We start from the raw sequence: 23,986 nt of genomic DNA, 5'->3' as shown, positions 1-23,986 counted from the left end.
GAATTGATTACAAGGTTAAAGTTAGGACTAAGGCCTGACAAGTTTGATGCAGGTCAATGATTCTCTTGGATAGAGGTACCTAGAATAAGGGCGATGCTTTAAAAATAGGGTTGCCCTTTCAGAATTGAGGTGAGAGGTAATTTCTTCAATCATAATAAATCTCCAGAATGTTCTACACGGATGGCATTCAAATATTTGTATCTGTTCGAATTTAAGACCGAGCTGGATCGATTTTTAGATAATAAATAGAAAACCTGGTCCTGGATTAGTATAGGAAAATGGCACCGAGGTACCAAGCCAACCATGGTCTTATTTAACGTGAATAAGGACGTAGAAAACAGTGTTGCTGTTACAGAGTAAGTACTCTGCAGGGTGACAAGTACAGAGGCCACCCGGGTGAGAGAAGCAAATGAATGTCACTTAACACCACCTGTTTCTTGCCAACGGTTTAAGCAGCCTGGACCGCACAACGCTTTCCACGGGTGCTCATGTATCACATAGTGACCTTTGCAGTTAGACGCAGTCACTGACCTTGAAAGCGTAAACAGGAAACCTGTAGCGCGAGCTGACGCGGCCCGGTACTTTCCGCAGGCACATCTTTAAATGCGAGACACAATTTCGGCATCGACCTATATTTCGCTTCCCTTTCGAACCCGCTGATATTTGGGCAATTACTCGGTGCATAATTCGCAGCGACAGTGAGTTTTTCAACGGTCTGTTTCCTGATATATCTCCTTCCAGGTTAGTCTTCGCTTCTCTGAATTTGGGAACCATTTCGGGCTAGTCATTGAAATGATTGCTTTAGGACAGGGGTTCCCATTCTGTTTTATGCCATGGACATCCACCATAACCAAAGGGTCTGTGGACCCCATGTTGGGAAACCTCTGCCTTGGGGGAAGATTGGTTCATGTGGAATTATTTCGGGATAAGCAAAGTGAACTTTGTTGCAGCAGTATCACAGCTTCGCGCCACATCTTAAAATGACTCTCCTGATACATATAAAATATCTGAAATTGAATTTTTGGAACAAGGACAGAAGATTTACTAGTCCTCCTTAGCTCAGATATCCATCAATGAAGATGACTGAAATATTATTGGAGATTATTGCATTTCCGAACCCTCCAAGGACTATCTGTATAATAGAACCATAGAACATTACAGCACAGAAACAGGCACTTTGGCCCTTCTTGGCTGTGTCGAACCATTTTTCTGCCTAGTCCCACTTACCTACACCTGGACCATATCCCTCCATACCACTCTCATCCATGTACCTGTCCAAGATGTTAAACGTTAGCCCGCATTTACCACTTCACCTGGAAGCTCATTCCACACTCCCACCACTCTCCGTGTGAGGAACCCCCCCCCCCACCAATGTTCACTTTAAACGTTTCCACTTTATATTTAACTCATGTCCTCTGTTTTCTTTTCTCCCCTAACCTCAATGGAAAAAGCCTGCTTGCATTCACTCTATCTATACCCATCATAACCTTATATATCTCCATCATATCTCCCCTGATTCTATTACGCTCCAGGGAATAAAGACCTAACCTATTCAACCTTTCTCTGTAACTCATTTTCTCAAGTCCCGGCAACATCCTTGTCAACCTTCTCTGCAATCTTTCAACCTTATTAATATCCTTCCTATAATTAGGTGACCTAAACAGCACACAATACTCCAAATTCGGCCTCACCAATGCCTTATACAACCACACCATAACATTCCAACTCTAAAACTCAATACTTTGATTCGTAAAGACCAATGTACCAAAAGCTCTCTTTACGACCCTATTAACCTGTGACACCACTTTTAAGGAATTATGTATCTATACTCCCAGATCCCTCCGTTCTACTGCACTCCTCAGTGTCCTACCATTTACCTTGTATATTCTACCTTGGTTTGTCCTTCCAAAGTGCAATACCTCACACCTGTCTGCATTAAACTCCATCTGCTATTTTTAGCCCATTTTCCCAGCTGATCCAAATCCCCCTGCAAGCTTTGAAAACCTTCCTCACTGCCCACTACAGCTCCAATCTTTGTATCATCAGCAAATTTGCTGATCCAATTTACCACATTATCACCCACATCATTGATATAGGTGACAAATAATAATGGACCCAGTACTTATCCATGTGGCATACCACTAGTCACAGGCCTCCACTCTGAGAAGCAATCCTCCACTACCACTCTCTGGCTTCTCCGAATGAGCCAATGTCCAATCCAATTTACTACCTCACCATGTATACCTAGCGACTGAATCTTCCTAACTAACTTCCGATGCGGGACATTGTCAAAGGCCTTACTGAAGTCCATGTAGACAAAATCCACTGCTTTCCCTTCATCCACTTTCCTGGTAACCTCCTCCAAAAACTCTAATAGATTGGTTACACATGACCTACCACGCACAAAGCCATGTTGACTCTCCCTAATATGTCCCTATCTATACAAATACTTGGAGATCCTATCTCTTAGTACTCCTTCCAATAATTTACCTACTACTGACATCAAACGTACCGGCCTATAATTTCCCGGATTACTTTCTAGCCTTTTTTAAGCAACGGAACAGAATGAGCTATCCTCCAAAACTCCGGCACCTCACCCATAGATACTGACATTTCAAATATATATGCCAGGGCCTCTGCAATTTCAACACTAGTCTCTTTTAAGGTCCGAGAGAATACCCTGAAATGTTCTGGGGTTTTATCTAATCTGATTTGCCTCAAGACAGCAAGCACCTCCTCGTCTTCAATCTGTATAGGTTCTATGACCTCACTACCTGTTTGCCTTATTTCCATTTACTCCATGCCAGTTTCCTTTGTAAATACAGACAGAAAAAAAAACATTTAAGAGCTCCCCCATTTCTTTTGATTCATACATAGCCGACAACTCTGATCTTCAAGAGGACCAATTTTATCTCTTACTATCCTTTTGCTCTTAATATACCTGTAGAAACTCTTAGGATTATCTTTCCCCTTGACTGTCAAAGCAACCTCATGTCTTCTTTTAGCCCTCCTGATTTCTTTCTTAAGTATTGTTTTCACTTTTTATGCTCCAAAGGCTTCTTATTTACTCCCTGTTTCCTATTCATGTCATACTACTCTCTCTTGTACTTTATCAGAGTCCCAATATCCCTGGAGAACGAAGGTTCCTTATTTTTATTCACTTTGCCTTTAATCCTGACAAGAACATACAAATTCTCCACTCTCAAAATTTCTTCTTTGAGGCCTCCCACTTGCTAATCACATCCTTGCCAGAGAACTAACCTGTCCCAATCCACATTCTTTAGATCCTTTCTCATTTCTTCAAATTTGGCCTTTTTCCAGTTTAGAACATCAACCCGAGGACCAGATCTACATTTATCCACGATCAAGTTGAAACTAATGGTGTTATGATCACTGGAACCAAAGTGTTCCCTTGCACACACTTCCGTCACCTGTCCTAACTTGTTTCCTAATAGGAGGTCTAATAATTCATCCTCTCTAGTTGGTACCGCTATATATTGATTTAGGAAACTTTCCTGAAGACATTTTACAAACTCTAACACGTTTAAACCTGGGAGTCCCAATCAATATGTGGAAAATTAAAATCCCCTACTATCACAACTGCATGTTTCCTGCAGTTGTCTGCTGTCTCTCTGCAGATTTGCTCCTCCAATTCTCGCTGACTATTGAGTGGTCTATAATGCAACCCCATACCTTTCCTGTTTCTCAGCTCCACCCATATGGCCTCGGTAGACCAGCCCTCTAATCTCTCCTGCCTGAGCACAGCAGTGACATTTTCCCCGACTAGCATTGGCACACCCCCTCACCCTTCATCCCCCTGCCTCTATCACGTCCGAAACATCTAAACCCTGGAACCTTAAGCAGCCAGTCCTACCCCTCCTGTAACCAAGTTTCACTAACGGCTATAATGTCACAATTCCATGTGTCAACCCACGCCCTCAGCTCGTCTGCCTTCCCCACAATACTCCTCGCATTGAAATAGACACACCTCAGAAGATTATTACCACCACACAGAAACCTTCTTTTTGTGACTTTGCATGAACTTTCAACATCATTAATTTTCACTCCTGCTCCACTATCTGCTCTGTCACTGTGGTTCCCATCCCTACTTATATATATATAAGAAGGTATCCAACAAGTGTACGGTGAGATATATATTACAAATAATTTGGTACAGCTTTACCTAGATAAAGTCCTGATGAATTTCTTCCTTTCATAGTTGTTAGTCCTCAGGAGTTCCGAATTAAACCCTTTTCTTCTGTTTCCTGGATATTTCCTTACGCCGCAGGCATTCTCTCCCCTTGCATTTGTTTTCACCGTACTTTTGTTGGATACCTACTTCACAAAGTGTACGAGGTCTCCTTATCATCCACGTCAAAACACAATTGTATATAGTGTTCACCAGAAAAGGAGGAAGGAAAACAAAATGACAAGGGGTTGATGGGCGCAGATATGACAGACGAAACACTGCCTGTTATCAAGGAAAAAAATAAATGCTGCTGATCGGGTATTCGTCTGATTAGCGAAAGAGGAATAGTACAGCACAGTACAGGCCCTTCGACCCAGGATGATGTGCCGACGATTTAATCTATTCTCACCTTACCCGTTTTCAATCATCCAAGAGTCCATTTCAGAGTGTCTTAATGGTCCCTAATGTATCTGCCTCTATCACCAACATTGGCAGCGCGTTCTACACACCCCTTACTCTGTGTAAGAAAGGCTACCTTTGACATCTCTTTAAACTTTTCCCCAATTACCTTAATAGTTTACCCCTCGATAGTTTGCAACAGTTTCATTCCAGCATAAGTTGGAGTCTATGCAATTAATATGTGTTTGATATCTGACTGTGGCCAGAGTGGTGGGTAAAGAAGAGCACCATAACCTTCCCCCGTGCCTGACACTGGGATGGTAGCCCTTTGTACTCCACCGCATCAATCTGCCGATATAGAGTATTCATATAGTTATCACCACCTGACGCTACCTCACGAGTTTACTCTCTTTCTGCAGCAGGGACTGTTAATCTATAAAAAAGTTTAATTTTTAATATGGTTATTATCGTAATTTATAGAATTTAATGTTTCACGACAGGTGTTAGTGATTTTAAATTTGATTCTGATTCTAATTATCCACCCATCCGTCCTCTTCTCCCTCTCCATCTCTTTGGATACGTAGGCGGGTATTTAACACTTTCATGAATATTTATAAATCAATTTCTGGATCTGGTGGCACTACGATCTGCTCCCAGCCTCTTACCATGCGCAATCCCTTTGTGAATATATCGTTGGAGTCGGAAATTATGAGATAGAGATGTTGGAACATTTAAAAACGAACACTTCTTTTCTCTTGCAGATGTCTCATCCACGCATGTTTTCTTTTTACTGTATCATGTCGATTTTTCTGTAGCGATTATCTTTCTGCTCACGGATATATTCACCGTGGGCCGAAGCTACAGGAACCGGCAGTCAGGTTCCAAATTCGTTCTAACTCCCCAGGATTGTTTTTATTGCCGTTGTTGTCTGGTTCTGGGTTTAACGCTATTGTTTACATTAAATCTCTTTCCATCTCAGGAAACAAGAGCGGCCGGGTGAACTTTGCAGAAGTGAGACCACTCGCGGCAGGAATTGAAGTGGGAATAAATCCTTTTGGTTTATTTAGAGAATATAGAACAGCACAGTACAGCAGAGAAACAGACCCTCCCCGCCATAATGTTTTGCCGTGCTAATGGAAATCTACTAAACTAATTCATTCAGCCTGTACAAGTGTACATTCCTCTTCCTTGTGACTGTCTAAGTTTATTACAAGAAGTTATAAAACATTCCAAATGAGACGGCGCAAATCTTTCGTTTGCACCTTGACATTCTGGGATAGCTACTGATAAGAGTTATGGAGCACGGAAACAAGCTTTTAGGCACAGCTCGTCCCTGATGTCTGTGATGCATTATTGGGCTGGTCTCCTTTGCCTACATTTTCCTAATGTCCTTCTAAACCTTTCCTATCAACGTACAGTACCTGTCCAAATGATTACTGAATGTTGTAACTGTACCGGCCTCTACCACTTCCTCTGGCAAGTCGTTGTATGCACAGTACGATCGAGCTCTTTTGAATAAATGAGCCTAAATTTCTCCTCAAATCTTTCCTCTTCCACTTTGACCCCGTGGTCTCGTTTTACTTTCCCTTACCTTGGGAAAAGACATGACATTCCACTTTATCACTCAGGATTTTATAAACATCCGCAGAGTGGCCCCTGAGCCTCCATCGCTTCAGGGAAAGCATCTCCAGTATTCTCGGTCTCCTCTGTTAACTGAAGCCCGTCAGTCCCCAGTTATATTCTGATCAATCTTTTAAGGACTCCCTCCACTGAAGAAGCAGATTATTTCTATGATGTGGCAACCAGAAATTAACCAATATTCCAGATGCGGTCCCCTCACCACCTCATTCTCCATGCCCCGTCCGCTAAAGGCAAGCACGTCTTTATTCACCATTTGCAGGTATCTCACTGTCGGGCTGCCAAACTTTAATAACTTCTATAGATGCTAGCTGGACAATATTCTGATTAGTTCCATCACTGCGTCGCATGGAAACACCAATACTCTTGAACAGAAAAGCCTAGAAAAATTAGTGGACACATCTCCAGTACATTACAGGAAACTCCTTCCCCATCACTGAACACAGGAGGGCGGTCGCACGAAAACAGCACTCATCATGAACAAGCCTCCCACCCAGGCCATGCTTTCCTCTGGCTTTGGAATGAGGTATAGAACTCTCGGGTCCCACACCTCCAGGTCCATGAACAACTCTTTCCGCTCAACCATTTGTGTCCAAGAATACATGTTCTAAGCTGATTCCCCCACCTATGGACTCACCTTCAAGGACTCTACAACTCAGTTTTTCAAAATTATTGATATACCTGTTTACTGTTCTTTTTGTGCGGTGCAGTAGGTTTTCTTTTGCACATTGGTTGTTTGCTTGTCTTTGTCTGTGTGCAGTTTTAGATTGATTCTATTGTGTTTCCATTACGTACTGTGAATACCCGCATGAAAATCAACCTCAGGGCGGAATATAGTAACACGTCTGTGCTTTGTTAATAAATTTACTTTGAACTTTGCATTTAGAACTGTGTTGACACATACATAGAATTATGGCTTGTGCTCTAATGTCTATTTTACAACATCAACCGCCAACTTCAACCCTGGGCCGGGTTATATACTATGTAATTCCTGCACTGGCTTCATTTAGAACAAAGAAGCGAGTACGACAAATCATTGTGGGCACAACTCACCCAGAGAACTGCCTTTGAAAATGCTCCCCCTGGAAAGCGCTACATGGCTATTAAAACAAAAACCTCACATTAGCTTAAAAGTCTCTCCCACTCAGGTATTTAATCCAGTAAATCATTCTAATTAACCTCGCCCCCTCTATCTTTTACCGCCATCAAGCACTGCAGCCCTTTAATCAACTATTTTTAATGCCGCTTGTATCATATTTTGTGCTGAAATATTGGGAGATACATATCGCTGTGTGCCTCAGAAATCTTCCGTGTCTCATCTTGTACCTCTCTTACTTCAATGATACATTTTCAACCTGAATGGCCAATTTCACATTTACCCGTGCGGCAAAGCATTTGTTAGTTATTTATCAATTTGCTTAAACTACATTAACAGCCTTGGCCTCTTTATGGCCCTTTCAGAACTTAGTTTTCTAACCGTCTTCGTGTCCTGAAGAAGATGTGAAGCACTTGCCCACGTCCTTTACATTAATCGTAGCAAGATGATGTTTCAACACTAGTCGCAATGGTACCATATTTGCTACGTTTATTATTTTGAACTACATCCAAAGTGTGTCTACTTCCCAACATCCACAACTTAATTCACTCTTTAAAAGACAATGACCATCAACCCCTGTGAATACAACAGTTCTTTTAGAACAGAGAAGAGGATGAATTTCTTTATCCAGGGTGTAGAGTTTGATAGGTTCTTGATTAGGAATGGTTTCAAAGCTTCCGGCGAGAAGGTGGGAGAATATAGTTGAAAGGGATAATAAATTAGCCACGATGGAATGGCGGAGAAGACCTAATGAGCCGAACGACCTAATTCTGCTCCTATGTCTTATGATCTTATGGTATTATCCTTGCTTCTTCACCTCACACACCAATCCCGATACGGAAGAGCTCTTGCAGTATCTTTTCACCACCTAAATGAATCAGAATTTAATACTACTGTGGAAGATTGTTGATGGGACGAACGGTCTCCTTTTGTCCCGTGACATTCTTACGATGCTCTTCGTTGTCTCTCAGAATCTACCTACTCTGATTGAATTTTAATGTGGGCTCTATAATGATAGGGCAGGTGGAAGAGAGGATTTCGCTGTGAGGATTTGACATGTAGCAGTTCTGCAGTGGGAAGGGCTGTCAGTGACAGTTGCAGTCATCGGGCGATGGTCTTCTCAGGTCTTCCGGAAGTCATGCCCAAGCAGTGGCAATCCGTTGCAGATGAGATTTATGTCTTTCCTGGTGTCTTCGAAATTACGTCAGCTAAACAATGGTAAGTGATTTCAAAATACTGAGTTGAAAAACTTCCAGTCCTTCTCAATATGCCAGCTCGCGGGAGCACCAACTCGTGACACTGAAGCAATTTCTCCTACGCTTTTACAAAGCACATTCCAAGAGGAATGTTCAATCTTATTTTACAGAAGCCAATTATTATGTTTTGCTGTTTTTTTTAAATCTTGATTTATCACTTGTGGTTAACAGAGTTTTGGTTTTCTTAAACTGACACATTTCATTTCTCTTTGTACCTATGTAGGAAAAGTTAGTTTGATCTAATTCAAGATTGTATCAGTTACAATGTGCAATAAAACAGATTGGACAAGGAGAACGCTGTGTATTTTTGATTCCATGCATTGCGGTCAAGAAATGCAGAAAGGCTTGACCCAAAGCAGATCCGCAGAGATGATTCACTGGTGAATAATAACTTTAATAAAAGATCACAAAATAACAAGCCGCAAAGAACCACAACACCACAGTAAACAGAAACTAAACAAAACAGGGAACAATGTATACTTTAGCCAGGGAGAGTAAAAGCTGGGAGCAACTGGATGAGTTTGGTTGGTTCGATGAGTGAACAAGGACAGTGGATGAGAACCGGGGTTAAATAGGCTGCACGTGAGGAGTCTCGAAAGAGCATCAGGTGAATCCAAATAGCTGAGTGGAAACTGGGAGGTACTTGCATGTGAAAGTTGAAAGGTGTCAGTGTCCGCCGGTACATAATATCCTGTAAACTCACTTTCCCAGTTCATGCTTTACGCTGTTTATCCAGAGTTAATCTTTTGGCGTAAAGTTCCCGGAATTACGATATGGACTGACGTGTCTTTTCACTCATGATTATATAAGGCCACGTAGCTTCAATCGGCAAGGCCACTAGAACTGACATACCATCTTCTCATTGCTATCATCAAGGAGAAGTTACAGGAGCCTGAAGACACGTACACCGTTTCAGGAACAGACTCCTCCCCTCCACCATCAGATTTCTGAATGGACAATGTACACATTACACTACCTCAGAACTTTTCCTGTTTTTATACAAATTATTTTATTTAATTTTTATATCTGCTTCTTATTGTAATGTTTAGTTTTTATTATTATATATTTCAATTTTCTGCTGCCACAAATCAACGAATTTCACGAAATATGTAAGTGATATTAAACCTGATTCTGATTCTGAATCTCAAAACTGGGCCAATTCAGGTTGCCGAGTGACCTCCAATGTGTGGAGGTCAGAGGAGCCCACAGCGAGGAGAATAGGAGCGGGGCTGGGGTGGCAAGAGGTAAGGGGAGAATGGGCGAGGGGACGGAGTGTCAGAAACCACCACTATTAATAGATTCACGGCTTTGGCTTGGTCTCCAATTTTGGTGGGGACTTTCTCTGCTTAAGAAGGCACCGAGTCAAATACTTAGAGAGTGGAACACATTCAGGAAGCATCAGACGAAACACAGCTTTGATTGCCGTTAATAGACACACTGCTTTAGATCTAAAAATATTTGCCACTCTTGTGTGGGATGATTTAGCTCAAGTTCAACGTACTGTCATTCAACCATACACATGTAAGCAGCCAAATGAAAAGTCGCTCCGTCCGGAGAAGGCGTACAACACAGGACAGAAACCTCCCACACAACACAGAAAACAATATTACCACAAATAAAAATAAATTCCAGCAGATTGACATTTAGTCAATTTTCACTTCATCAGCCCAAATGCTTTGCGATGTAGTTTCCCTTCAGCTGAGGCTCAGTGAGGTTCTGATGAGACAAGGGTATCATGTATGAAACAGAAGATGGAGTCATTGGAAATTCATATTGGTTGAGCTGTTTTCTCCAGGTGTAAGCAAGTCATAATATCGGCGTGAGGAGACCATTCGGACTGATGCGCCTACCGATATTTAGTCAAAAATGTTCAGCATCAGATTTTATCGAAACAATTTTTCGACGTTCTTTGCCGTTTCCTCTAGAGAATTTTACATTTCTTCGAGACTCTGATACAAATAATGCATAACGTCACTCCTAAACCCTGCCCCTGTATCCTCCTGTTCGAGGCTCCCTGACTACTGCCACTAACATCTTAAAAACTAATCGTATCACTCTTTATGCTTCTAAAACCATGTCTGGTTCTTCCAGCACCCTCTCACCCCCTAATTCTACTCCCTGACCTACTCCCCGTAACCTTTGATGCCACGGCCGAACAAGAACCTATTAATCTCCGCCTTAAATACACCCAACGACATGGCCATAGCCGTCCGTGATAACAAATTACGCAAATTCAGCGCCCCCGGCTAAAGAAATTCTCCGCATCTCTATTAAATGGACGCTCCTCTATCCTGAGGCTGTGCCTTCTTGTCCTAGGCTCCCTCACCAAGGCAAACATCCTTTCCACATCTACCATGTCTAGGTCTTTCAACATTCAAAAGGCTTTAATGAGATCCCCTCTACTCATCCTTCTAAATCCAGCGAGTACGGGTCCAGAGCCATCAAACGTTCCTCATACGAGAATCCTTTCATTCACCGAATCATCCTTGTGAACCTCCCCTGAACTCTCCCCAATACCAGAACACCTTTTCTTAGATAAGGAGCCCAAAACTGTTCACAATACTCAAGATGAGACCTCACCAGTGCCTTTTCAGGCCTCAGCATAACATCCCTGCAAAGTTATTTCCAAAATTTTAAAGGGAACCGGAGGATCATACTGAAACTTTAAACCCATTTGAGGAATACTTCTTGTAAAGCATCTCAGGTAGTCTTTGGTCAGATTACACTTGGTGTATTGTGAGTAGTTTCAGGCCCCTTATCTAGGAAAGAATGTGCTGACATTGGAGAGGATCCAGAGAAAATTTGACGAGAATGATCCCGGGAATGAAATGGTGAACGTATGAGGATCGTTTGATGGCCGGAGTTTAGGAGAATGAAGTGGGGTGGGGGATCTCAGTGAAATATACGGAACAATGCAAGGTCCAGACAGAATGGACGTGCAGATGATTTTTCCTATAGTGGGAAAGTCTAAGGCCAAAGGCACAGCCTCGGAATAGAGGGACATCCCGTTAGAATAGAGGTGATGAGAGGGTGGTGAATCTGTGGAATTCATTGCCACGGACGATTGTGGAGGCATATTTAAAGCGGTGGTTTCCTGCTTGTTAATTAGTAAGGGTGTCAAAGTTTACGGGGAGAATGTAGAAGAATGGCGCTTTGAGAGGGATAATACATTGGTCATAACGGAATAGTGGAGCAAGCTCGCTGGACTGAATGGCCTAATTCTGTTCCTGTGTCATCTGCTCTTACGGTTTTTGGTTTAAAACCACGCTGTTTTCCCTCTCAGGCCAAAGACCTCTTGGTCAATGCGGGCGTTTAACTTCTCCTACTGCCTTGGTTGTTGTCCAAACAGCAGATTCAAGAGTCAAAGTTGTTTATTGTCATTCTTCAGCTGGATCGAACAAAAATGATTGTTACTTCCATCCGTCGCATCATAAAAGCACAATGGAAATACAAAGAAGTACAATAAATTGAAAGTGAATTCTATAAGACGCAATGTGCAATAACTGAGCTGCAGCGTAAGTTGAAACCAGTGGTGGAATAGCCCCGAAAGTGACCATTGATTAATGCAACACAGTTTTTTTTATTATGTTACAATATATTTAATTTATACAAAGGAAAATTCCAAATGATAACACAGAGGAAAGCTTTGAGATGAGACACGCAAACTATGCAAAAAGACGCTTCTGAGCTTAAGGTTTAGAATCACGACATAAATGTTAGTCCAACATTCTATTTACGTATCAGATGAACCCGCACAAATCTTGTCAATCAAGCAGCGTCAGATGATTCGTTCAGTAGGTTTTAGTGTGACTCCAGGTTCAGTCCATTTCTGCGCAGCCCTTCAACCAGATCCTCATCTGCGGGGAGAGGATGATGCACGGAACTCGAGAGAGGCGTAAAGGATCGGCGCTTGTAACTGGAATGTATAGAAAACATTAGCAATCAAAGATATCGCAGAGCATGATCTACCATTTATCAACAGTAACGACTGTAGCAAACTTCCTCTGCGAGATAACCCCTTAAATAACTGCAGCCGATTAGTAAAGTATGACTTCCGCTTCTTAATTCCTCGTTGACTCCGTTCAAACCCATCATTATTTTGTACCCAATTTGAAACGTCAAATTTGTGAATCTTACAACGGGTTGCAGTCACCATACGTACCTGAGCCACAGTGTCGTGCACCTGGTGCGTCGCCAATTGACGATGGGTACCTGTGCAATGAAATAACACGAATTGGAACAATTGTTTGGTCTGGACAACTTACAATTACTTGCAAGAAATGTCATATGCCAGCAATCCAAACATGACAGTAGTCCCCAATAAATCAGCTGTCGGTCTATGCTAATTATTTCAAATTCACTAAAGCTTCTCAAATGCATCGCGACTTTCTTACTCATTTCCAAATATAACAATAACCCCCCAACACGAAAATATTTCTAGGATGCACAAACCGCTCCGTCATGGAATCCCATGTGCCAAGCAGGTGCTATACCTGCAAGCTAGTGGAGGGAAAGAGGGCCTTACACCTCCTTTGGTTGAGACGTATCTCCACCCCTCCACACAAAGTAAAAATATAACAATAGGAATAAACACTTTCACTTTAACATATTAACGTATTTATTTGATATAATATCTTGGTCTGAAACCGATCTGGAAATTTTAAAAGGAAAAATAAGAAGAAATGACAATTATTATAAAACACCTTGTTAGCTTGAACGTACTTAGATTAATACTACCTAGGACAGAAGGAGGAAGAGCAATAACAGATATTAAAAATCTAAACAACAGTTAGATAAAACTTTTAAGGATATATTTTTGTCAACGAAAACAGGGTTTCAGCATCCACACTAGCATGTACAATACTGATAAGAGGTATTGGGTGCATTACTAAACTTCAATTAAAGCGCAATTCAGGAAAATGAAGGAATTATCATCACAGAAGAAAAGGGGAACCAATGGAAGAGTAAAACCCTCCATGGAAGACTTCCCATGATCGGAGTAGACTAGATGTCAACAAGGAAATCTCGAATGCCTGGCTCAGAGTTGAAACACTCTTCCTTGTTGAAGATAGTTGAAGACAGGACCAGGTGGGTAAAATCATCAAAAATATACAATAAAAGACCGAGAAATTCAAGAAGATAAATTCAGAAAATGCCCGGAAAAAACGGAAACAATCCAAAATATTACAGGATACTGCAGCAATTAAACTCAATCTGATTACTTACCCAGGCACAACTCATAAAATCCAAACTCATAAAAGACTCTATACCGTACTCTAAATAAAAGCTTAATTCAGTTTTAGAGTCAGTGTCCGACAAATTATATTATGACCGATGCATTATTAGGGATAGGGCGATTTATAATAGCTGACTGGATTTTATATTACAGAAGAAAACAAGAAAGAACAACGTACTTAATAAACATAGCCATTCCAAACACACGTAATACAGAGGAATCACAAAGTGAAAATCACCTGATATGTGCGGAATTAAAAGAGGAAATTGAAAGTGTATAGAACATGAACAGGGTATACATTTGTCCTAAAAGTGATATCTACAACTTGTATTTCCCCAAAGTCTCTACACGGTTGGATTCAACTTTTACAATTGCACAGCAATATTTCTATAAACCTTCAGTGAGCGACAATAATAAACCCCTATACAATAGTACAAACTTCCTAGCAATTCAGGCTATGCTTGGCTATGCCCATCCCTCTGGTTTTCCCATATTGAGCCAGGGAAAAAAAATCAGCAAGAATAATAATATGAGAAACATACACAAATACACCACTGATGGCGGGATTGAGACCTCAGATCCCTACCTTCTGAGATTTCAGTCCAACTCCCCGCCACAACACCTCTGCGCCTCCTCCCTTCTAAACCCATTGGCAGCATTTATCACACAGAACCTTGAAACAGGGACCGCGGTAACTGTTAATAGTTATATGGATATTTCTGGGGAAAGCCAACCCTCACCTGATCTACGCTCTTTTGAGATCCGAATAATAATGAGGATACTCAGGAAGACAAGGATTCCAAGGAAGATCGCTGTAGGATGACACCAACCTAGAGAAAGAGAATTGTTGTTTGGTGAAATCATGGTTTCCAAGAACACTTTATTCGTGCTTTCATTTGGTTGTAATAGGAATGATTTTACATCAGTGGATGCTCTTTTAATTATTTATTTGTAAGTCTCTACTGTAATAATTTTAGGAAGTTTTTGACTTCTGTTACATGTCGTGCCCTGACCAGCACACTACAGCAAATTCCCAATACGTGCAAGTGTATATGGCGAATAATTTCGACCTTTGATCCTCAAACTATAATGTACGACCAGAAACCCATGGCAACGTTAACCAAAGAACGACTCAAAGAATGAAATAACGCTTGAGGCCATACAGCTTCTCAGACCGTTTCTCCGCTGTGCCTCGCAGCCACCTTGACTTTTACAATCTTTTCCCCAGTTTACCATCCCAACGTGGAAAGACAGCGCCTTTCTTTCATCATTGCCGTGTCTAATTCCTGGAAGCCTCTCCCAACCATACTGTGAGATCATCACGGACATCAAAGAGTTAAGAAGGAGGTTCGTCCCCAGCTGATAAAAGGCCAGCCAATGGTGTAGGTAAGCAGATTGTTAAAAACGAATAAATACAAATTAATGTTGACTGTGTTATTCCAGCAGACATAAGATCATAATACATAGGAGGAAAATTAGGCCGTTCGGCCCATCGAGTCTGTTCCACCATTCCACCACAGATGAGTAACAAAACTTTATGTACAAAACATAGCCTCACCTTGATCTGGTTCTATGATGATATGGGACACGCTCTTGATTATCATCTTTCCTGCACCACCGAGCTGTGCGATACAGGTACAGACCCCACCGCTCCTCCAGGTTTCCACTGGGACTGGCATCTGACTTCTAACACTATAACTCAGGTCTGAGTCAAGCGTGCCGGTATCGCTCCATCCTTCCATGATCTCTCCGGATATGTTCCAGTAAATGACAATCTGGACGGAAGAAAGGCCGCCGACCAGACACACCAGGGGAACCGACCCGTTCCTCTCAGAAAGTGGGACAAATACCAGGATGTAGGTCCGGTTGGTGGAGCTGTCTGGACAGAGATTGGGACATCGTTAACCGCAGCTTCACATGAAGTAGATGGCGGAGTATAATCCCACTGTCGAGTTCTCTTACCTCCAACCAGGAGCGTGGGTCCCTTCGCAAGCAGCAAATCCCTTCTAGAACAGTAGTAGGAACCCGAATACTCCAAACCGACGTTCTGGATTTCCAGCACTGATGTGCGATCGCCAGAGACTTTTTTGTAAGTGGTCCTACAGCCGGTCTTTCGGCAGTCCGTGGAGTTGATCTCTACCGGGGGTTCGTCCGCACGCTGTTGGTACCACAACACATTGCTTGCGACCTCCACTACGTACGTGAGTTCACAGGAGAGTTCAACCGGCTCACCGACATGTGCAGTGACTACAGCCGGACTCTCAGAAAACGGCTTAGGTTCTGCAACTGGAATTATTATCATTTTATTAAAACTATCTACTACAGAATCAAACGAAGTCGGATTGAGCACATTGCCCATAGTTTAAAATGCACCGTCATTTTAGGTTGTACCTATTGGCTAAGGTATCTTAACAACACCTAACGTCGGCCAGAAGGAAAATACACGTTAACTAGGTCAATTTTTTAAGAGTTTTCCTTTAGTCATTTACAGGATGCGTAGCCGGCAAAATTAGTTTATCCACTATTCCGCAGGTGACCTTAAACCGAGAAGTTTGGTGGCCATTTCAGGCAGAGCTCGCCAAACATTTTGCTTTGGGTTTGGCGTTACATACGGGCACAGAGAATCAGTGCGCCAGATACGCATCACCAATAGAAAATGAGCGAGACTTCGCGAGAAAGTTATTTAGAATTTATTTAAGTAGTTTTAGAATCAGCATTGATGAGATTCTAGCTTTGTAACCCAGATTTATATGATTCACTAAAACTTATTTCCCCACTCTCGTGGGATGCCGAGAGCGGGGCGAGGGTCGTGTGGTAACTTAATCCCGATCATTGAACCTGCTTTTATAACCAAACAACATTTCCACTGGGATAACAAACTCCTTACAGCCTAACATTTCGGGCGATCTTGTTTGGAAGTTCTCAATTCTGACTCACTCACCGCAAACACGAAACATCTGAATGGTAACGAACAGGGTCAAAGCTTCCATCAACATCTGAACTCGGGTCGGTACTCGGCAGCGCTGTGCTCGACTCTCAGGAGTCGGACTGATTTCAGCCGCAAGTCTGTGCAGCCTCTTAGCTGCCGTGGACACTGCTCGGTGCCGAAGATCCGGGGCGGGGCCTATACATCCAACCTGCGCCTTGTGCGTGTTACACCAGGTTACCGCGTCTGTTCATCACAAGATCAAACGGCTACAGAGAAGTGTTCAGAAAGTCTGCCAAACAGGCATGGTTTGTCTATGGCTTCCGGGATGTAGACACGTATATCTCTAACAAAACCGGCATTTATTTCCTGTTGATTAAATTCCCGCAGAAACTGACGATAAGTCGACTGTGTGCATTTACTGCAGCCCCTCCTGTAAAGGTATCAGAGACATTAGAACCAGAGGCATTGACGGAACACAGATGTACAAGCCCAGATAATTCACATCAGGGACAGGAACCTGTAGCGGTGTATTCCCGTCCCTGTTACACTTGAACGGCTTGCCCTGGGTTCGGGAACAGCTGTTGGAGTTGTCTCGGAGGGTAACGGCAGTGAATTTTGATAGGAGTACTTTACAATGGACAATGCCGAGTTCGCCTTGTCGGAACTGCATCAATAGAGACCAGCAGATAGTATTCCATTGCATTCGTGACCCGTGTTAAGGTAGAAATTGATGGTGCTGTCAAGAAGTATTACTCGCTCTGGGATTCCAACCTCTGACCTGCTCTTGCAGTCTCTATATTCATAACAACATACGGCGTTTATAACTAATGGTAATTCATGTAGCGTTGTTGCAATGCTGAGGTTTTGTAATGCATTGGCCAGACAGCAATTGGATTATTGTCAGTAGCTTTGGGCCCCTTATCTAAGGGAGGACGAAATTCCACTGGAGACGGTATAGAGGAGGTTCACGAGAATGACTTTGGGCATGAAAGGGTTTGCATATGAAGAGCGTTTGATGACTCTGCGCATGTACTCGCAGGAGTTTAGAAAATGGTGGTGGTGGTGCTGGGGTGGGAGCATCTCTACACAACCTGCTAAATATTGAAAGGCAGAATGGAGGTGGAGACGATGTTTTCAATTGTGGGAGATTCTATGACCAGAGGGCACAACCTTAAAATAGTATGGCGTCCCTTCAGAACAGTGATAAGGAGGATTTTGTTTCGCCAGAGGATGGTGAATCTGTGAAACTCATTTCTAGAGATGGCTGTGGAGGCCATGTATTTAAAGTGGAGATTGATAGTTTCTTGATTAGTAAGGGCATCAAAGGCTTCGGGGGAAAGGCAGGTTGAAAGGGAAATAAATCAGACATGATGGAATGGTAGGGCAGGCTCGACTCGCTGAATCGCGGAATACTGCTACTATGTCACATGGCAACAGGATTATTCAGGATTCGTTGAAGTGACATTAAATATCGATGCAAATCCTGTTGGAGCTGGTCACTGCCCCAAGAGTATGTTCATCCGGTGTGATATTTTATTTATTTATTTAGTTGTGAACGTTGTTCATATTGCAATTCTCTGGTTCATAGAACGCAACATAGGACAGAGAATATGAGTTTAATTTCCACAAATATGCTCTTTGTTGGCTGCACTGCCGTTCAATGTGACATATAACATTAATGTTCAGAAGCTGACCTTTGGGCAGCAGCGTCCAAACTACGAAAACAGGAAACCCACACAAAAGTTCTAGTTCGGTCACATTTTCCACTTTAACCGTTAACTGCTGCTGCAACTGTTTACCATTATTTGAAGCTTCGGAAGATGAAATAAGTTAATCGTGAGTGAGCCTCTCTGCGATTCCCACAATAGCAGTTCACTGGACGTCTGTGCTTTGAATTCAAAATTCAATCTATTTCACTCTTTCTGTCTCATCTCAAAGTCATCAGTTCTGAGAAGGGCCTCGGCCTGAAACCCTTAACTGCTGATCTTTGTCCAAAGAATCTGCCGGAGTTCTGAATTTCTCAACATTTGGTGATTTCCTAGTGGCAATTCTTCTCCTTCTTAACCCCCACTGCATCATAGGCCGCTGATAGCATCTTTACAAAATCCTCTGTCCTGAGCCAGTCTTTGAAATTGTCCCCAGGTGGAGCCCATCTTCGAAGATCTTTGCCCAACCATGGATGTGGCCTTTGGAACTTCTGTTGGTTTATCTGTAGCGAAGTGGGTTTATGGGATGGGGGTGTTAGTCCCATATCCAAGACTCAGTCTTTCGCAACCGGGCGTGAGGCCGCCCCTGCAGAAGTTTACTGGTGCTTCTGCTTTGCAGTAACTCATAAGAACATGTGAAATAGGACCAGGAGTAGGCCATTTGGCACGTCGAAACTGCTCCACCATTCAATAAGATCATGGCTGATCTGCCCATGGATTCATCTCCATCTTCCTGCCTTTTTAAATACCCCTTCATTCCCCTGCTATGCAAAATATATCCGACTTCGTCTTAAATATATTTACTGAGGTAGCCTCCATTGCTTGCTTCATGAGACAGAGAATTCCACGACTCCTCTCCATCGCCTCCAAGACCACTATATCTTTCCTCACCAATACCTTGTACAGTTGCAGCATAATCTCCCTATTCTTGAATGCAATCCCTCCATCAGTGAAGACCAACATTCCATTTGCCTTCTTGATAGCCTGCTGCACCTGCAAACCAACCTTTTGTGATTCAGGTACAAACACACCCAAGTCCCCTTTTACATGCTGAAAGTTTTACCATTTAAATAATAGTCTGCTCTTTCGGGTTTCCTTCCAAAGTTGATGACCTGGCATTTACCAAAATTGTACACCATCTTCCAGACGCTTGCCAACTCACTTAACATATCTGTATCTCTCTGCAGACTCTCCGTATCTTCTGCACAATTTGTTTTTCCACTCAATTAATATAATCAATAAACTTAGATGCACTACACTCGATCCCCTATTCCGGATCGTTAATCTCTATCGTGAACAGTTGCGGGCCCAGCACCAAACCCTGCGGCAAACTGCTCACCATTGATTGCCAACCACAGGAACATCCATGTTCCCAAGTCTCTGCTTGCTGTTAGTTAACCAATCCTTTATCCGTGGTAATACTTCACCCCCAACTCTATGCATCCTTACCTTATGGATAGTTATTTTATGCAGCACCTTACCGATCGCCTTCTGGAAGTCTAAATAATTAACGTCCAACTGCTCCACTCTATCCGCTGCGCGATTTCTATCCTCAAAGAAATCCAGTACATTGTCAAACAGGATCTGCCTTTGCTGAATCTCTGCTGCGTCTGCCTGATGGGTCAATTTATTTCCAATTCTTCTTTAATGATAGCTTCAAACATTTTCCCAACTACAGTTGTTAAACGAACTGGCCTATTGTTACCTGTCTTTTGCCTGCATCCTTTTTTGAAAAGTGACGTGACAGACGCCCTCTTCCAGTCTTCTGAGACCTGCGCAGAGTCCAGAGAATTTTGGGGAATTATCATTAAAGTCTTTACTGTAACTTCTGCCACTTCTTTCAGTACCCTGGGATACATTCCATCATGACCAGGGGACTTGTTTATCTACAGGCCCACAGGTTTGGCAGCACTAGCGTTTTGTTGATAGTTATCGTATCGAGGTCCTCAACTCCCATCGCATCTATAACATCTCTTTTTGACATATTAGCCGTGTCCTTCACTGTGATGACAAATACAATATAGACCTTCAAAGCCTCTGCCATTTCCTCATTACCCAACATCAATTCTCCTTTCTCGTCCTCCAACGGACCTACGTTCATTTTAGCCACCCTTTCGGCTTTATCTAATTATAAACCATTAACATCCGTTTTATATTTTGTGCTAGTTTATATTCATAATCTAGCCTCCCTTTCTTTATTGCTCGCTTAGTGGTTCTTGTTGCTTTTTAAAGTGTCCCTAATCTTCCAGTTTCCCACTAGTCTCGGCGACATTTTATGCATGAACTTTTAATTTGTTGCCTTTTTTTATTTCCTTGGTTATCGAAGGCTGGCTCTCCCCTACTTTCCTTGCTTTTAACTGGAAAATACTTTTGTTGAGCACCTCTCTGTTGAACTCGCTCTCACCTCTCTCCATGCCACCCATCGCTATCTACTTCCGTTTCTTTCCTACTCGTGTGACCATCAAGTTTGGTATTAAATCCGCTGCGATTGTTCACCGCCTCGTGCGAGTTCCGCTTTGTTCTGAATCTTAAAGTTTTATTTATTTCCTGATTTCTACGTTGGATTTATCAGGGATTATCCTTAAGACCGGTTCCCCAACCCAGTCTTGCAGTCAGCTACTATTTTCATGGTTATCAAAAACACACGAGAAACAACAGATGCTGGAAATCCGGAGCAACACAAACATAATGCTGGAGGAACTCATTAAGTCAGGTAACATCTATAGAGATGTCCTGATGAAAGGTCTGGGCCGAAACATCGACTGTTCATTCCCCTTCATAGATACCGCCTGATCTGCTGAATTCGTTCAGCACTTTGCATGTGTGTTGCTCACTCCCATCAAACTATTTGATAAAGTTGGTTTCCTTTTGGAGCTTTTTTCTTATTCGTAATCATCTCTAAGTTCTGGTACCTTAGGTAACTTATATATACTAGGTAACTTTGAGGGCAGCGTGGAAGCTGGAGGTGAAGTTGATAAGTTGCGTGCTCCCCCATCACGAAGTATGCCTGAATTAGTAGAAGACGACAAAATGTGTTACCCCTTCAGGCAGCAAAGAAATAAACAGTCATTCAATCCCTGAAGGAATGTATCGAAGTGAAGGATGACACCAGTCTAGAGCACGGCCCTTTTGGTAAACTCGGATTTTGTGGATGAACCTCTTGGTGTTTACGTGGAATTCAGCAAGTCCATGTCAAGGATCCGCATGATAAGCTGGTTCGGAAGCCTGGAAAACATAAGGGCCAGCAGGAGTGTCACAATTACCGAAAAAAAATAGCGTGGCATTGGATTGAGAGCGGTTGTGAAGCGTCCGTTTACACGCTGGAAGAGTGCTATCAATGGTGTACAACAGGGAGATGTGCTGACTTTACGATTGCTCGGCTATGATAACCATTTGGAAAAGGAAGTAGTTGACATCCTTGGAATGTTGCACTTTGGGATGAAAAAACTTCAATAACTTCGGCGTCAAACTGCAGGAACCTGGGGAGTGTTGTAGAACAGAGAGACCGAGGGACGCCAGTGGCAAAATTAGTGATGCTGAATCACGTTACCTCCAAACATATGTCAATTCCAGCCTGGAATTTGGCAGGTACTAGAGAGTGACGTTCATCGGTTGTCAGTGATATCTGTTTCTCACCCTGTCCACAATCGGTAACCCCCACGCCACCTCCCCCACCCCAACAGAGGAGACAGACTTTGCGTCCCTTTTGCTTTCAATTCAGCAATGTGTAATGTGATTGCCTCTCATTTCCCTAAACTTCAGAGAGTTTGACATCTCCTTCTCAGCCTCAAATGATAAGTAAATTTAGTATCGAAGTTCAAATACATCATCATATACGTCTACGGGATTCATTTTCTTGCGGACATTCAGAGCAAATACAAAAAAGCGAAAAACAATCAATGAACAACGGCAGACAACAAAGAGGGACAATGAACCAATGTGCAAATACACAAAATAATAATAAATAAAATTGCAATAAAGATTAAGAACATGAGTTACAGAGCTCTTGAAAGTGTCCATAGATGGTGGAATCAGTTCAGTGTTGTTGTGAATGAAGTTGAGTGAAATTGATCCCTCTGTTTCAAGAGTCTGATAATAGAGGGTGATAACTGTCCCACAACTGCTCATAGTGTTGTGGGACCCCAGGCTTATGTACATCCTTATGGCAGCAATGTGAAGAGAGCAAGGCTTGCGTAGTGGGGTTGGTGGGGAGGGGTCCTTGATGATGGTTGCTGCTTTCATGCGACTGCTCCACTGTAGGTGTGCTCAGTGGTGGGGAGGGCTTTACCCGTGATGGACTCGGTTTTATCCATCTTGTACGTCTTTCCGTTCAAGGGTACTGGTGTTGCCATAGCAGGCCTTGTATACAAGCCGTCAATTTAGACTCAATCGTGCATCAAGAGAAGTTTGTAGGAGTTTTAGATATCATGCCAAAGCTTTGCAAGCTTCTAAGAAAGTAGGGGCCCTGCCGTTACTTCTTTGTAATGGCGATTGTGGGTTGGACCCTGGACAGAAATGAAAACATATCTGATCCCCTGATGAGATCAATAAACTTTTCTTTGGTTTTGCTCAGATTATGAGTGAGAGATTGTTGATATGGCACTATTCAGCCAGATAAGGTCATGTCTTTGAGTCAATCCTCTCCCGAAGGGAAACAAAGGTTACCCGACCAACACGGAGACTTAGATCCGAAGACCAGTGGTAGATATGTTCAACAATCTGCCAGAGGTAGTGGCAGAGAGAAATAAAACTGGGCAATTTAAAAGACATATGGGCAGATAGACGCATATTAAAATTTTATGGTGACATTAATCAAACGCATACAAATGGGATCAGCGCCGTTAGGCAACTTGGCCGGCATGGACAAGTTGGGCAGAAGTGCCATTTTCTGTGTTGTGTAACTCATTAAGTCTGAAAGTCGCGGCTGCCACTGACAGGGAATTAGAGTCATAGTTACTTGTCAGTGAGGCTCAACAAAAATCACTCCAAGGGCTTCTAATAAATATTATTTGTTGTAGGGACTGACATCTAAGGACAAAATATATTTGGAGTTAATAACAACGAATAAAACTAATGATCAATTATATCCCTCGCAGGTTAATGACATCCAAGTACAACAATCTGTGAGGGAAATAATGTTGGCTTTTTCCAAGGAGTTTGAGGACGGGACGTTTTGTTTGGATGACAATTGTTCAGTACAGGAAACAGGTCTGTCCTTTGATCGCATTGCCCCAGGCTGATCATACTCTCTGGAGAGGAGAACTGACCCATAATGGCAGTCTGAGAAAAGGAAACCAAACAAGTTCGGCGCAGTGAAAGATGAATACATTGAAAGACAAAATACCGATTCGACTACAAAAAGGATGCAAAATCTCTTTCCTCTGGATGGGCGATGGGGGAATAGGATGAACAACGATGACGTGAACCAATTCGTTCAGGGCATGTCAATTTTCTTTCCAAAAGCCCCGTGCATTTTTAGTCTCCGACCAGAGTCCGGTATGGGATTGTAGGATGTTTGTGCACAACGTGATTCAGCG

The 23,986-nt window shown here is 42.5% G+C and overlaps 1 protein-coding gene across 1 annotated transcript; it reads right to left on the bottom strand.

Annotated features, from left to right (window-relative positions):
• Positions 1-1,054: 1,054 nt before the first annotated feature.
• On the bottom strand, positions 1,055-20,550 carry LOC140736361 (uncharacterized). The gene is made up of 8 exons (XM_073062350.1): positions 20,340-20,550; positions 18,438-18,554; positions 16,756-16,986; positions 15,777-16,100; positions 15,373-15,693; positions 14,555-14,644; positions 12,741-12,790; positions 1,055-1,132 (listed from the first exon to the last, which is right to left on the bottom strand). Exons 1-8 carry the CDS (start codon positions 20,548-20,550, stop codon positions 1,055-1,057), a joined length of 1,422 nt encoding a protein of 473 aa, XP_072918451.1.
• Positions 20,551-23,986: the final 3,436 nt, after the last annotated feature.

This window comes from Hemitrygon akajei, chromosome 11 (assembly GCF_048418815.1).
Source record: "Hemitrygon akajei chromosome 11, sHemAka1.3, whole genome shotgun sequence".
In the NCBI taxonomy this organism is placed as follows: Eukaryota; Metazoa; Chordata; class Chondrichthyes; order Myliobatiformes; family Dasyatidae; genus Hemitrygon; species Hemitrygon akajei.
Note: the sequence above shows the minus strand (reverse complement) of the source record. Positions and strands in the feature narration are given on the sequence as shown.